Source organism: Budorcas taxicolor, chromosome 1 (genome assembly GCF_023091745.1).
Source record: "Budorcas taxicolor isolate Tak-1 chromosome 1, Takin1.1, whole genome shotgun sequence".
Lineage (NCBI taxonomy): Eukaryota > Metazoa > Chordata > Mammalia > Artiodactyla > Bovidae > Budorcas > Budorcas taxicolor.
In genome coordinates this window covers 160,508,865-160,525,096 of record NC_068910.1, presented here as the reverse complement: position 1 = coordinate 160,525,096, position 16,232 = coordinate 160,508,865, and the positions used below count along the sequence as shown (strand labels likewise).

Here is a 16,232-nt window from a genome sequence, read left to right as displayed (position 1 = left end):
CATATACAGGTAGAGCTTGGCTAATTCCTTTTGCATAGTGAGTATTCAATAAATACACACTGAGTGAATGAATAAATGGTTTTGAAAGTCGATGTATTGTTGAGCTGTCTCCTAGTGACAGGCCACATTCCTAAGAATAATGAACAGAAAAAAAAGATAAGATCTGATGCTGAGAAAGAAATAGCAAGATTATTTGAAGTATAGCTTCTTCTCTGATCCACAGAAAATCTACAAAGTGGCTGGAACGAATCTTCAAAGAACGCCCAAATCTTCCTTTCTGCTTGGTCTTCCTAATCCACCCTTCTGTTGTGCTCCTTCTTTCACTCATGACAAGTGGACAGTGAAGCTCATATTCTTGCCATGACTTTTTCCTCCTCTTACACAACCTACATTTATGACAATCCAAACAAGTAAGTCGCACTGAAGGTCTAAAATGGCTGATACGGTTGAATCTGTTCTCTCATCACGATCCTTTATCTTTTAATAAAAGACACAGAAATTAATCTTTGATTTCCTAGTGTCTCAGGACCTTCCAGCACCTCTGAAACCTCCCAGTGCAGCACAATGCTCCCTGTGGTTATTCATACATTTGGTTGTGTCCACGCCTAGGGTTATGCATCAAGCTTTGTCCACACCTATAGTTATACATAAGGCTTTGTCCACACCTACGATTATACATCAGGCTTTGTCCACACCTACAGTTATATATCAGGCTTTGTTCACACTAGGATGATGCATTAAGCTCAAAAACTTTTCACCAACCCCAAGCTATATTCCTTAATCTGACTATAAATCATAATCTGAAGAAAGAGATTCAAGATATCAGTTTAATTCCAAGCTTCGGCTTGATCAGAGGAGTTCTCTTCTAGTTACTCTACTGAAAATAGCTAAGTCACAGGGATCTATTTTATGCCATAGAACAAAAGTCCCATATATATTATAGGCAGACAAAATACTTACAGGTTAAAATGAGGTTAAATGTTTGAAACACTCTGACTCTCTGTGTGTTTAAAGTATCTGTGGCCAAGATATAGACCAGTTAGCACTTGTTAAGTACAACTATAGTTTGAAGAATTGCTTATAGCCAATCATGGTACACATTATCTGGTCTGGGACATATATTTTGTAGTGGCTCCTCTGAAGGGATTTGCAAATTAAATTATTTCAATGTGCTTATCATTAACAGTTTAAATAAATGACATTTATTTTGGCAAAAGATTAATTTTTAACTTGGCAGCTGTGTTCAGACAGATTGTTGTCAGGTTATTACAGTGACTAACTGTGAAAGAAGGAGGAAATTTACAGAAGATTATTTTGTTTTTAGACCTTCAAACTTGCATTTCTCCAAAGAGGCAAATAATTTTGTCAGTGCCCTGAGACACTGGGTCCCAAAGACATTGCAATGTTTGCATCTTTGTGACCTGATTTCAATAATAACACCATATGTGGAGAACTAAAAATGTTCTTTAATAGAGGAATTCTTCAAATATACTCTTCAGAGGCTGTTTTGTTGGTAAATTAGACATTTATATTTTATATATTGGATATTTATACTCCTATATATATTTATGTAGGAGTGCATCATAGAGAAACATGGTAGTATTTAGGAAAATCTCTGAACAGAGAGCTTGGAGATATGGGGCCAAGTCTGTGAGAAGACCACTAACTGGGTATGGATTGTGCAGTTTCCACGTCTGTAAGATGAGGGTATTTCAAAGTAATCATTAAAGTCCTTTGGTGAAAAGTCCATGCACCTGTGGAAAAGAGGAGGGCTTCTTGGAGAAGGAGAAAACTTCCACCTCTCCACTTAAACACTGCTTTGAGTTACTAGCAATTTTCCAGTTGATGATACAAAACATCAAGCCACAAATCAAATTTCTATCAAACATGGCAATAGGCTATAGAAACACCATAAAGTAGCTATCAACATCCCATCTGATTCTCTCTTATTTTGAAAAGAAACTCTAATAATTAAACTTTGAACTATGTAGAAATGACTAAATATAATTATTTTTAACCAGAAAAAGATGACCTAAGAAAATGAACTCATGTCTTGATTTCTTTTAACATAAAAAGCTCTCAGAATGCATATGCTTTGCCAAAAATCTAAACTACAACCAAAATAGAAATCTATTTTCTAGTAAGAAGCAAGAGAAGATTAAAAGAACATAGAAAATGGTTTAAACATATATATACATTTTTTTTTACAAATAGGCAATGAGATATGATGAGTGAGTTTGTTAAAAAGATTCTCACTTGAATGTCATAATTTTAAACTCAAGAAATGGCTTTTGTAGCTCAGTCGGTAACGAATCTGCCTGCAGTGCAGGAGACCCGGGTTTGATCCCTGGCTTGGGAAGATCCCCTGGAGAAGGAAATGGCAACCCACTCCAGTATCCTTGCCTGGAAAATCTCATGGACAGAGGAGCCTGGTGGACTGTAGTCCATGGGGTCGCAAAGAGTCGGGCACGACTGAGCAACTAACACTAACACTAACTAACTTGATTTATACAAATCACAAGCCCAAAGCCATGAGCAAATTCTCTACAAGTCTCAGAGTGAGATGTTTAGGCACGACTGGAAACTTATGAAGAGTAAGAAGACATACCTTGAAATCATACGTGGCATCTGGGTTTTCATCGCAGGCAATAACTTCTGGCGCCATCCAGTAGGGTGTTCCGATGAAGGTATTCCTCCTGCCCACTGTTCGATCAAGCTGGGCACTGACTCCAAAGTCCACTAGTTAAGGGAAGACAAATGAATAGTTTGTGATCTAAGGTCTTATACGGTGATAAAGTAAATGAGTATTTTTTCTTCTTGTGGTAAAATATACAACATAAAATTACCATTTTAACCCCTTCATAGCAGACAGTGTTGTGGTGTTAAGTACATTCAGTTTCCGGTGCAACCATAACCACCATCCAACTCCAGAACTTTTTCATCTTCCTCAATTGAACCACTAAACACTAACTCCTCTTTCTCCCTCCTGCCCCAGGTGCCTTGAAAGCAACATTCTACTTTATGTTTCTATGACTCTGTCTACTATAGACAGATACCTCATATAAGTGGAATCATGCAGTATTAGTCTTTTAGAGACTAGCTTATTTTACTTAATGGAATCCCTCAAAGGTTAATGCATGTTGCAGCATGCATTAGAATGTCCTCCCTTTTTAAGACTGAATATTATTCCACTGTCTGTAGGTGCCACATTTTGTGTACGTTCATCTGTTGAGGGCACTCCGGATGCTTCTTCCTTTTCACTCCTGTGACTGCAGTTAAATTAAATACATATATTTAGTTATTTTAGATTGGAGTATAGTTGATTTACAATGTTCTGCTAGTTTCAGGTGTACAGCAAAGTGATTCAGTTATACAGATTCACAGATCTCCTCTTTTTCAGATTCTTTTCCCTATAGGTTATTACAGAGTACTGAGTAGAGTTCCCTGTGCTATACAGTAGGTCCTTGTTGATTATCTATTTTATATATAGCAGTGTGTACATGCTAATCCCACCCTCCTAATTTCTCCCTCCCCCACCTTTTCCTTTTGATAACCATGTTTATTTTCTATGTCTGTGAGTCTATCTGTTTTGCAATTAAGTTGATTTGCATCATTGTTTTTCAGATTCCACACATAAGTGATATCATATGATATCTGTCTGACTTACTTAATTTAGTATGGTAATCTGTGGGTGTGTGTTAATTGCTCTATGGTGTCTGACTTTTTGTGACTCCAAGGACTGAAGCCTGCCAGGCTCCTCTGTCTATGGAATTCTCCAGGCAAGAAGACTGGAATGGGTAGCCATGCTCTTCTCCAGGGGATCTTCCCGACTCAGGTCTCCTGCATTGCAGATTCTTTACCATCTGAGCCACCAGGGAAGCCCATGATAATCTCTAGTGAATGTATATGTTTAAATTGCATATATTAATATAAATGAATAAAGTACACCAATGAGAAAATCACAAGGAGTTATATCTGGTTATATCAGGGCTCCATGGAGGACCAAAAATAGGTGTTAAATAAAAGGCAAGCTCGGACCATAAAGGAGAGTGTTTAGAGGATGCAAAGAAAGTGGTAATCAGCTAAGTTTTCGGAGTCAGACTGCCTATATTTGCATCTCATTTCTGACACTTATTCGTATGTGACCTAGTAGATAAATCTTTTGGAGGTTCATTTTCTTAATCCATAAAATGAGGATGCTGAGAGTCACATGGAGCTGCTGTAATGTTTAAGTGAAATCATCTACCTTCAAGCATTTTGTACATGATCTGGAACATAATAGTCTCTCACAAGTAACTGTTAATAGTGATGAGTGAACATTCTGAGGATAGCTTATGTAGTCAGTACATATGTAACTGCTTTCCCTACCTCATGTATGCTTTTGTTTTAAAAGGGAATATTCATGAGATGAAAGCTTGGTCCCAAATGCTAACTAAGGAAAAAAATGGAAATTATCTATTTTAACAAAAAGGCAAGAGCGAATGTTTGGGATATAAACACAGAAGATATTTAAATCTCTTTGAAAAGAAACAATCATATGGACAGTGATTCTTTTCTAGAAGACAAATTGCATATCTTATAGGATATCTGTCAATGTATGCTCTTACTTACATCAAGCAGTCAAATGCATGTGGGCATTCTCTACCTTATCTGGAAAATCCCAGATTTATTGTGGGAAGGGCTCTAACGGAAAGGACCAGAGAAAAGGATTCCCTCACTGATAACTCTGGCAGACGGAAGTGGGATAATCAATATGTGTGTAAAGTAGAATTTCAAGCATCCATTTTGCATAGGTGCCCTAGGTAATAATGAAATCGATGGAAACAGCACTTAAAATACAGGGGAATATAGCAGGAAATTCATTATTCTAAATGCGTGTGGATATTTTCAATTAAAAAATAAGTCATCATTGTTCTGTTACAGCAGCAACAACATACACAAACTATAAGATATGGGAAACCGTTTCAAGGTCAGCCACTTCTAATCTAAAGGCTCTTTGCTTAAAAAACAAGCTCAGTTATTTCTACACATTGATTAAGCACATGGTTCTGCTTATAATATTGTATACCAATTCACTCCTGAAAGTGCTTTTAAAAAATGTTTTTTAAATAGGAAAAGAAACATGTTCCTTTCCAGTCTAGGTACAATGACCTCCAAATACACAGTGATACGTTTACATTCATTATTTAAAAAGAAAAACAGCTGAAACAATCCTACCAATTCCTGTAATTCCTAGGCTCATTGGATTCTGTTCTTACCTAGTTTAACTTCTGCATTTTCAGTCAGCAAGACATTTTGCCCTTTAATATCTCGATGAATCACTTTATGCTGGTGCAGGTGACTCAGCCCCTGGAGTGACAGAGAGTTGGGAAGGGTTAACAGGAATATAAATCCAGGTGCAAAAAAATGTATTTTGGATGTTAATGATCCAAAAAATTTAAACTTACCCAGAGATACTTTCATTATTGTATTCATGTTTTTCATGTGGTCGTAATTCAAACGTAGCACAATATTCATTTATCCTAAGCTGCAAGCAACTGATCAGTATAAACTGAAATATATAGGCAGGCCTTACGATGCACGGTACTGCGCTAAATGAAACACTTGCCTATCAACTCTGATCTCGGGTAACAAGGAACCACACAAGCCATGATATGACTGGTTCCAACATGCACATGTCTCAGCTAACAGCACTCTGAAAAGTCAGGACCACCTGTATTTGCCAGCTGGTACCCGGAACATCTACAGAGTCTGTACAGAAAACTGATTTAACAGAAGTCCCCACTTTGGGGGGCAATTTTTGAATTGAAAAGTTTAAAAGTTACCTTCTATTATATAATTTTAATTAAGCACAGTATTACTCAGACCAACCAAGAAATTTCCCATTAGCTTTAACCAATGGCTCACATTAAAAAAAGAGGAAAACAGCAATTTTTATTTCCTTTGTTAATGTCCACCACTGTCATTTTTAGTGCTTTATGATATTTGTGACTTTATGCTCATTATGTGAAATAATTATTCAGTGACATCTCAACCTCATTGTGTTCCATTTTTCCATGAATTATCCTGACTTTGGCTTTTATGTGGTATGAGTTCTAAAAACAGACTTGTTCTAAGGTGGTTTCTCAGATACACTGTAACCTAAAAGAATCTAAAATTGGCATACTGAAGTAAATCATATTATATCAATGCTTGTGAATTCAAGCATCGGATACCCAAGTGTTGTCATTTTTTATTTATTTTCTGTACTTTCCCCATGCACTGTAGCACTGCTCTGGTTGTAAATCAGGTGACCAGAAGAAGTGGGTCTGTTCATGGACTCTCTGTTCTATTTCCTTGGCCATTTGCCTATCCTTATGACAATACCACCCTGTCTTAACTACTTAGCAACTTTATAAGAAGTCCTGAAAACTGGCAGCATAAATTTTTCACCTTTGTTCTTCAAAATTGCCTTGATTATTCTTGGCCTTTTGTTATTTTCATATGTTTAAAAAATCAGCTTGTACATCCACAAGTGTATCTAGAAGGATTTGAAGAGGCAGTTTATGATACCAAGGATCAGACTGGGGAGAAATAACATCATTACAATACCAAACATTCTAATTTATGTAATAGTTTCATGTTTTGTTCCCTTATATTAAGAAGGCAGAACAAATAAATAAATGTCAAGCAGATCTAGTAAGGAATGTTCAGTGGACATATAGTAGCCTCCTTATTAATAGCAAGAGATAAGTAAACTGACCCAAACAAACTAAAACATGACTAGTTATCTTCCTGAAGTGAACTCAGCAAATATGATAGTGCTGTGCAGACTGTCTGACTCTGGAATTTGTGGGCAAAACTGGGCAGATGGGCACATTCTTGCCCAACTGTTTTGACTGATTTTAGAGACTGTCTCAAAGAAACTTTTTAAGGTAAAATCAGTTAAACTAGGTTTTATGTACTAAAATGGCTAACGTCATACAAGCCTAAATTAGTTATACACTTTCACAAGTTGAAAACTCAAACAAGTGACCAAAATATCCTTAAACAATCCATCTCCTAAGTAGAAAACTATCTCTGTGATCTAAAACCAGAATTCCAACTGGAAACCCCATAAGAAATGAATTCCAGGTTAAGGGAAATCACCCAACTAACCCTTCAAATGAGAGTGCACATGCCTTATCAGTTTTTTTTGTTTGTTCAGTTTTTTTGCTCAGTTGTATGTGACTCTTGGTGACCCTATGGACTGTAGCCCGCCAGGCTCCTCTGTCCATGGGATTCTCCCAGCAAGAATACTGGAGTGGGTTGCCATTTTCTCCTCCAGGGGATCTTCCTGACCCAGGGATCGAACCTGTGTCTCCTGCATTGTCAGGCAGATTCTTTACCACTGAGCCACCCGGGAAGCCTATTCAGAATGGCTCTCCCTTCATAACAGCAGACCACAACACATACCACTGCCACCATCACTGTTAGAATAAAGCTCTAAGGAGGTTTCTGACATGAATTATGGAACGAATTAGTGGAAAGTCAGTGTCAAGTTCAATTCCTCCCAAGGTTTCCCATGTTGTCACTTACTCGTAAGATCTCCCTGCAGATGTACGCAATCCACTCCTCCTTCAACGTGTTACCTTTTGTGTTCTTGATCAGGTCAGTGACAGAGCCTGCACCACAAAACTCCATCACCAACTGGCAAAGGAAGCAAATAGGCCATTATTATAATTATACTTTAAGACTTCCACTGTGTTAAGAAAATATAAGGTATCTAGTTGGTTGCTTTGGAATGCCATTTCTGCAAAGAAAAAGTGATCATAAAGTGACATATAAAACAAATTTTTATCTTTATTTTTTTCCCCCAAATGATAGATTTTTTTTTGATGTGGACCATTTTTAGAGCTTTTATTGAATTTTGTTACAAATATTGCTTCTTTTTTTAATGCTTTATTTGTTTGGCCTTGAGACATGTGGGATCTGACCAGGGATTGAAGCCTCATCCCCTGCGTTGGAAGGTAAAGTCTTAACCACTGGACCACCAGGGAAGTCCTGGAAAGATTATTTTTAATTTTCCAAACTGAAAATTACAACTGGAAATTGAGGAAAATCTCCATATTCTAAGTGTGTGTTTTAAATGAGGGCAGCTAGGTTGGTTCAGATGGAATTGAGACTATCCTTGTGGTTTTACTTAGCGGTCAAGCCCATCTTTCCTACAGAAGTAGGCTCATCCCCCTCTCTGAAAGAGCTGTGGTTGTCTAGGCAATCCCAAGCCAGAACAATAGAAGTGCACATTGTTTATGTTATTGGTTTGTAAGTGGCACTGTAAGCTGTCAGAGTGAGGACTATCTGCTTTTAATTAACTTCAGCAAATGTTCCCAAGAGGCTGGACATATCAGATAAATTCACTAAACAATAAGCCCTAATTTAGCACCTTTCATCCAGAAAGCTCCAAGTTCTCTATAAATATAAACTCATTACAGGACTCAGCAACTTTATAAAATAGGCAGAAAATAAACATCTCCCTTACTTAATGGAGAAGTAGAGACTAGAAGAAAAAAAGCAATCCATCTGCTTTTACATTAATTTTCTACATTTAGAAAAACACATCCATGTCCATACATTCTCCCTCTTCTTCAAAAGTCTTCAGCAAAAGTCAACTTATTAGGTACCTTTAAACATAATTATAAGAAAAGAGTTTAGGATGACTAGCAATCAGTCTCTGATTTGACGCTAGAAACAGAACTAAAATAGAGACATAATGAAATCACACTGATGATTTTGGCTTTGTCCAAATGTGCATTCCTAACATCAGCACCACGTCACCAGGTCCTAAAAGATAACCCATAAGGCTGCAAAAAATCTCTGGGCAGAAAGAACATTCTCTTTTTTTCCCTAAATGCCCAGGTGAAACTCAAAAAATTATTTTAAAAACTCATAAAATTAGTTTTCTGAATGAGTTTCCAATGTCATTCTGATTTGTCTTCTTATGATTTTATAAAGCATAACAAAACTCTCCACTCTTCTCCAGAGAGCTGGTGAAAGTACACAGATCGATCAGGGGCTCTTGTAAAGAAATTTGAAAAGTGTCACACAAGAGCATGTTTCAGCCCCTGCAAAAAGCTGTAAAATTATCATATATGAGAGCCAGGAACCTATGAAAGACTATAAGATCATGCTAGAAAAGATCAAAGAGTCAACTTTAAGAGGTCTCACTGGCCAAAATGGGATAATCTGAGAATCAGAAGCAACTGACAAAGAATTAATCTCAAAAATATAAAAGCAGCTCATGCAGCTCAATTCCAGAAAATAAACGACCCCATCAAAAAATGGGCCAAAGAACTAAACAGACATTTTTCCAAAGAAGACATACAGATGGCTAACAAACACATGAAAAGATGCTCAACATCACTCATTATCAGAGAAATGCAAATCAAAACCACAATGAGGTACCATCTCACACTAGTCAGAATGGTTGCTATCAAAAAGTCTACAAACAATAAATGCTGGAGAGGGTGCTGAGAAAAGGGAACCCTCTTACACTGTTGGTGGGAATGCAAACCAGTACAGCCACTATGGAGAACAGTGTGGAGATTCCTTAAAAAACTGGAAATGGAACTACCATATGACGCAGCAATCCCACTGCTGGGCATACACACCAAGGAAACCAGAATAGAAAGAGACACGTGTACGCCAGTTTTCATCACAGCACTGTTTACAATAGCCAGGACATGAAAGCAACCTAGATGTCCATCAGCAGACAAATGGATAAGAAAGTTGTGGTATGTATACACAATGGAATATTATTCAGGCATTAAAAAGATGCATTTGAATCAGTTCTAATGAGGTGGATGAACCTCAAGCCTATTATACAGAGTGAAGTAAATCAGAAAGAAAATCACCAATACAGTACACTAATGCATATATATAGAATTTAGAAAGATGGTAACAATAACCCTGTATGCGAGACAGCGAAAGAGACACAGATGTAAAGAACAGTCTTTCGGACTCTGGGGGAGACGGCGAGGGTGGGATGATTTGCGAGAAGAACATTGAAACGTGTATATTATCCTATGAGAAACAGATCATCAGTCCAGGTTTGATGCATGAGACAGGGTACTCAGGGCTGGTGCACTGGGATGACCCTGAGGGATGGGATGGGGAGGGAGGTTGGGGGGGAGGCGGTTCAGGATAGGAAACACATGTACATCCATGGCTGATTCATGTCAATGTATGGCAAAAACCACTACAATACTGTAAAGTAATTAGCCTCCAATTAAAATAAATAAATAAAACTTTAAAAAAATAATAATAACTGCAATGTCTTGAAACACACGGAATATGCTTAAGTAAATGCATTAATAAAAACATCCCCTCAAAAAGAATATAACTGGCACTGTTTGAAGAAACTGAAGAACCAATTTCTTATACTGAAACTGGTAAATAAAGGGAAAAAAATCAAGAATTTACACTGCCTTTCTTTTACAAGTTTTACTACCATGATTACATAATAAAAGAGCTAAAACTTTTCTTCACAAAAACAATATTTAATCTGATAAATGAAAAGGACATAATGGAATTAGAATATCACTATTTCACAACCTCTGATAAATTAGTGGATTTAAGCACCAATCATCAATGGCTGCTCGCATAAAAAGAAAATAACCAGCTAAGAGTTATCTCTTGATTAGAGTAACACAACATCACCTAAAACAAAGCAAAACAAAAACCCCAAACTAAATCTGATCAAGCATCTAGTTCCAGTTACCAGTTTATAGGAAATTAAGAGGACTGAGGAGCAAACACGTTACATGATGGGGATACAATCAATAAAACCTAGGATAAAAAACTCCAAAGAGTAAATGGCCCATTCTCTTCAACAAATATATATAATGAAAGAAGAAGAGATGGAAGGGAAATCTGTAAGTTTAATAACATTTAAAACGGTCTACTAACAAACTGCAGTGAATGCAACTTATCTGGACACTAACATTTTTTTAAAAAGCTGTTGAAATTTTTGAGATTAATCTATGGTCTAGATATTTGCTGACATCAAGGAAATGTGGTTGACATTTTTTAAGGGTGATAATAGTATTGTGGTTATGTGAAAAAAATAATCATATTTTAGAGAAGCATCCTGAAGTATCAATACTAAGGATAAAATGATATGATGAGAGTCTCTTCTACAAATGAGGCTGGGTCAACTGGATATCCACATGTAAAAGAATAATGTTGAATCCTTACCTCATATCATATATAAAAAATTATCTCAGAATGAATCAACGATGTAAATATAAGAACTAGAACTGTAAGACTCTTAGGAGAGAACAAGGGGTAAATTTCCACCACCATGGACTTGGCAATGGTTTCTTAACTTTGACACTAAAAGCACAAACAACAACAACAAAAATAAGTAAAAGGAGAGAAACTGGATTTCATCAACATTAAAAATCTTGTGCATCAAAAGACATTATCAAGCGGGTGAAATGACAGCTCACAGAATAGACAACACATGTGCAAATCACATATCCAATAAGGGTCTAGTATCCAGAATATATAAAGAACACTTATAACTCAACAAGAAAAATATAAACAACACAATTGAAAAAGGGGTGAAACACCTGAATAGGCATTTCTTCAAAGAAGATATACAAATGACTAACAATCACATGAAAAGATGCTCAATGTCAACAGTCTTTAGGAAAATGCAAGTGAAAACCATAATGAGATACCACTTCACACCCTTTAGGATGACTATAATTTAAATTAAAAAAAAAGTAAAACAGAAAATAATGTGTTGGCAAGAATGTGAAGAAATTAGAACGCTTCTACATGGTTGGAGAGAATGTAAACTGTGGCAAACAGTTAGATGGTTCCTTTTATATATATATAAAAGAAATAGCATATGACCTAGCAATTTCACTTCTAGATATATACCTACCCCTCAAAATTGAAAACATGTGTTTAAACAAAAACTTGCATATGAATGATCAAAGCAGCACTGTTCACAATATACAAAATGTGGAAATAACCAAACTGTCCATCATCACAGATGAATAAATAAAATATAGTATATCCATACAATAGAGTATTGTTCAGATATGAAAAGGAATGAAGTACTGATGCATGATACAATGTAGATGAATCTTGAAAACATCATGATATTAATACCTGAAAGAAGCCAGAAGAAGAAAGCTATATGTTGTATAATCCACTTACATGAAATATCCAGAATTGGCAAATCCGCAGAGAACGGAAGCAGATTAGTGGTTTTTCAGGGGGAGGGAAGAATGGGAGTTGCAGCTTGAGGGGTAGAAAGCTTCTTTCTGGGGTGATAAGAAAGTTTTGGAACTAGACAGGAGTGATGGCTGCACAACATTGGGTGCTTAATCTCACTGTTATACACCTTAAAATTATTAAAATAGCAACTTTCAGGCTATGTGTATTTTACCAGACTTTTTCTTTTTTTAGAAAAGATGAAATTTGTTTCAAAATAACAGAAGGGAGGAAATAGATGAGTGTATAGATGGGGCAGGACTGACAACTGGTTGACGACTGTTGGGGCGAGTTTGGGGCACATTATACTGTTCTCTAGTCAAGGCTATGGTTTTTCCTGTGGTCATGTATGGATGTGAGAGTTGGACTGTGAAGAAAGCTGAGCACCGAAGAACTGATGCTTTTGAACTGTGGTGTTGGAGAAGACTCTTGAGAGTCCCTTGGACTGCAAGGAGATCCAACCAGTCCATTCTGAAGGAGATCAGCCCTGGGATTTCTTTGGAGGGAATGATGCTAAAGCTGAAACTCGAGTACTTTGGCCACCTCATGGAAGAGTTGACTCATTGGAAAAGACTCTGATGCTGGGAGGGATTGGGGACAGGAGGAGAAGGGGACGACAGAGGATGAGATGGCTGAATGGCATCACGGACTCAATGGACGTGAGTCTGAGTGAACTCCGGGAGTTGGTGATGGACAGGGAGGCCTGGCGTGCTGCAATTCATGGGGTTGCAGAGTCGGACACAACTGAGCGACTGGACTGAACTGAACTGAACTGATACTGTTCTGTCCATTTTTGCGTATTTGGGGGATTCTCTATAAATACAATGTTAAAGAAAATCCTATTTGTGTAAACTGTGTTTCAACAGCAGCAGGATGGACCAAAGAAACATTCTTGGGTAGAGAGAGAACATTTTCTTCTAGAGAGCAAAACATGTTTGTGTTCCTTTTCCAAATCCCATTTTGAAAAGCAAGTGACCATACCCCCTACAGGTGCATCCACTGCTCCTGCATCTGCTGGAGAAAATGCCCCAGCGTTGAGCTCTATTAGGCCACGTAGGCCACGTAATTACACTTCCCAAGGAAAGCAGTGGAAGCCCACTGATTCCAGTCTTTCAAAATTAGATTGGACAGAATACTTTCAAATATTCAGTAGGAAACAATCCCGTGCTAGCCAGGCACTAATGTCAGTGATTTCTATAATTTGCTTCTCCATTCAGCTCCAGCTGAAGGCTGCTAAGTTCTTTTGAACTCACTATGGAACAAAATGATTGTTAAATTATGTAATGGGATTTTTTCTTTTTTTAAAAAAAAGAGAGAGAAAAAAAGAAACCAGCATTTGCTAGCAGTCGGTTCCCGCAGCCTCACAGCAACACTGATAATCACTGCCACTGCACAGTGGGGACCCTCCTTCACCACAAGTAACCTCATCACATTAATAAACAGAAACAGGGCTCAACATGCCAAGCCCAGCAGCGATAAGTCAATAACTTCACATCTTGCAAAGCAAGAAATAATGCATCATTAATATTTTCCCTGAAAGGAAGTCCTCAAAGAGTTGACACTGGGGCAACAATACTTGCTAACATTTACTGAGAATCTACCATGTGCCAGGCACTGGGCTGAGTGGTTTGCACTTACTGTTTCATTCATTTTGCTTCCCCTCAATTCCCTTTTCTTTATTTATTTGGAAAAGAAGCTTAGTTTTGGTCCCCAGTCTTATTCATGGTATATATACTCATTAAGCAACTAGAGCGGGTTGAAAGCATCATACTTTCTCAGCTACTAGCTATATGACCTTGGGCATATTCCCTAACTTCACTGGGTTCAGCACTCTGCCACCATCACTATTAAAACAAAAGCATCAGCCTTACATAGTTGATGTGAACACTGTCTTACAGAATATAAAGCTTCTGGTAGCCAGAATTCTCAGATTCTATTATTTATCCATTCTTTGGTCTGTTTGCCTTTATTAAAAAAAAAAAAATCCAGCTTGGAAGACAGCATTAATAGCTTCCCAAGATCCACTTCACTTGGATGGTTAGGAAATGGCTAAAAGGGCACCTATAAAGGGCACTGGGCACGTGTGCTTCTAAAACTTCTATTAATGAAAGAGGACCAAGGACGCAGCTCTTTTTCTTCAAGCTTGTATCACACAGCAAGAAGACACATAGGTGCATCCCAGGACACTGGAGCTTTTTATTTGGCAGGTTGGAAGACGGTAGGAGACGTTTAAAAAGAATCTTATATTTGAAATTCTCACTCACTATCACCTACATAACTGGGTCAGAAAATGAAAATACACATGCATGTCACTTGGGAAGACAGAAGGAAGGTTAAGTTGAAGGTGAACACAGAACTGCGCTCAACCACGATGGGGGCTGGGCTGGGGCCGTACCTGGAACCGTGTCAAGGAGAAGATATTTAAAAAGCAGCACAGTGTGTATAGCGCAACCCAGTTATTAGGGAAAAGGTTGCTTGGGTTGTTGAACGTGGGAAGCTATTTCTATCTGAACTAAAATGATAAAAATTTTAAAACAAAGAGTTCTAGCATATTTCACAATTTGCATGGTTGTTTATCACTTTGTGTGTGTGTGTGTGTGTCTGATGAGCAGGAGGTTTTCTCTTAGAGCTTGTGGGATAAGGAGGTTGTTTTCTTTTAATGCCCTCCTGTTCATTCTTCCTCCTTCAGGACAGTACAGAAGTCAAGGTTCTCTGGCCTCAGCGGATCTCAGACGGAGTGTCCGAAGCACTATCTCAGCCCTCCCTGAGGTCACCCCCTAACTGGGAGGGGCGTGGGTTTGGAATCAGCAGATGTGGTCACTTTTAACTTGCCCTTTCCAACCCTAGTCACCTCTGAAAGAATTTTAAAAGGTCTATTCTCAGAACCAGCCTAAGAGGCTTAGGATGATTTCTGGGGTCCCAAAGGTATTAACTTACTCGCTAACAAGAAACAGAGTTTTAAGCTATTTTAAAACTGTGGGACTAGCCCAGACTGCCTTGACAGCAACATATTAACCCAAATGTCACTACTCAGTCACCCACAAGAAGAACGACCACTAACAGATTCCTTCCCTTTTATAGTAAAAGAGGAGATGAGAGAGAGGACAGGAAGAGGAAGGAGCAAGGGGATGAAGGTTGGCCTAAAGTGAAGGAAGTCTGCACCAAGGGCCTCCCTGGTGGCTCAGTGGTAAAGAATCTACCTACCAAGGCAGGAGATGCAAGAGACCTGACCTGGGTTCGGTCCCTGGATTGGGAAGATCCCCTGGAGAAACAAATGGCGACCCATTTCAGTATTCCTGCCTGGGAAACCCCATGGACAGAGGAGCCTGGCAGGCTACAGTCCATAGGGTCACAAAAGAGTTGGACACGACTCAGTAACTAAACAACAACCGCACCAAGCGATTGCACAGACAATCTAAGAAAAGGGAAGGAAGATAAACTTCTAAGAATTCAAAAGTCTGCAAAGGATCAGCCTATTGACCTTGAAGGTCCAGAAACATCAGCAAGGCACAGGATATTTGTATCATATGTAGCTGGGAACAGCCACAGATCCCATCTGCATGATTTACGAAGGTATAAATAAAACCCAAACTCAGTACTTTGTTACAGAATGCAGCTTCATTTGCCAAAGGGAGTTTAAGTCGCACACACACACACACAAAAAAATGTGTGTACAGAGGTACAACAATTGCTGGGTTTACATTTATCATTTCAATCAACTGATGGAAAGGTAAAGCAAACTGTTCTGCCGTAAAGCAACAGCAAAACTGTTGGCAATTTCAAATTGGGAAACCAACTGAGAAACCTAAACAGGTTTTTGCATTTATTTTTAAACCAGCATGTATTTGGGGAAACAAAAACTCCTTTGGCTTCTGAATTATATTTTTAGACTCGAAAAGAGAATGCTTATAACTACATATTCTAGGTGTTCCAAAGATAAAAAGATGAGCCCCAATGATGTGAAATCTCAGATTTTGTCAATAAAG

The 16,232-nt window shown here is 38.0% G+C and overlaps 1 protein-coding gene across 1 annotated transcript in view; it reads right to left on the bottom strand.

The window, feature by feature from the left end:
• The window catches only part of TNIK (TRAF2 and NCK interacting kinase), a 398,208-nt gene that overhangs the window by 125,868 nt on the left and 256,108 nt on the right, over positions 1-16,232 (bottom strand). The window contains exons 5-7 of the mRNA XM_052645336.1: positions 7,558-7,668; positions 5,259-5,349; positions 2,609-2,739 (exon numbers count right to left, since the gene is read on the bottom strand). Coding sequence (XP_052501296.1) covers positions 2,609-2,739; positions 5,259-5,349; positions 7,558-7,668 — 333 coding nt within the window. The remainder of the gene's footprint in view (positions 1-2,608; positions 2,740-5,258; positions 5,350-7,557; positions 7,669-16,232) is intronic.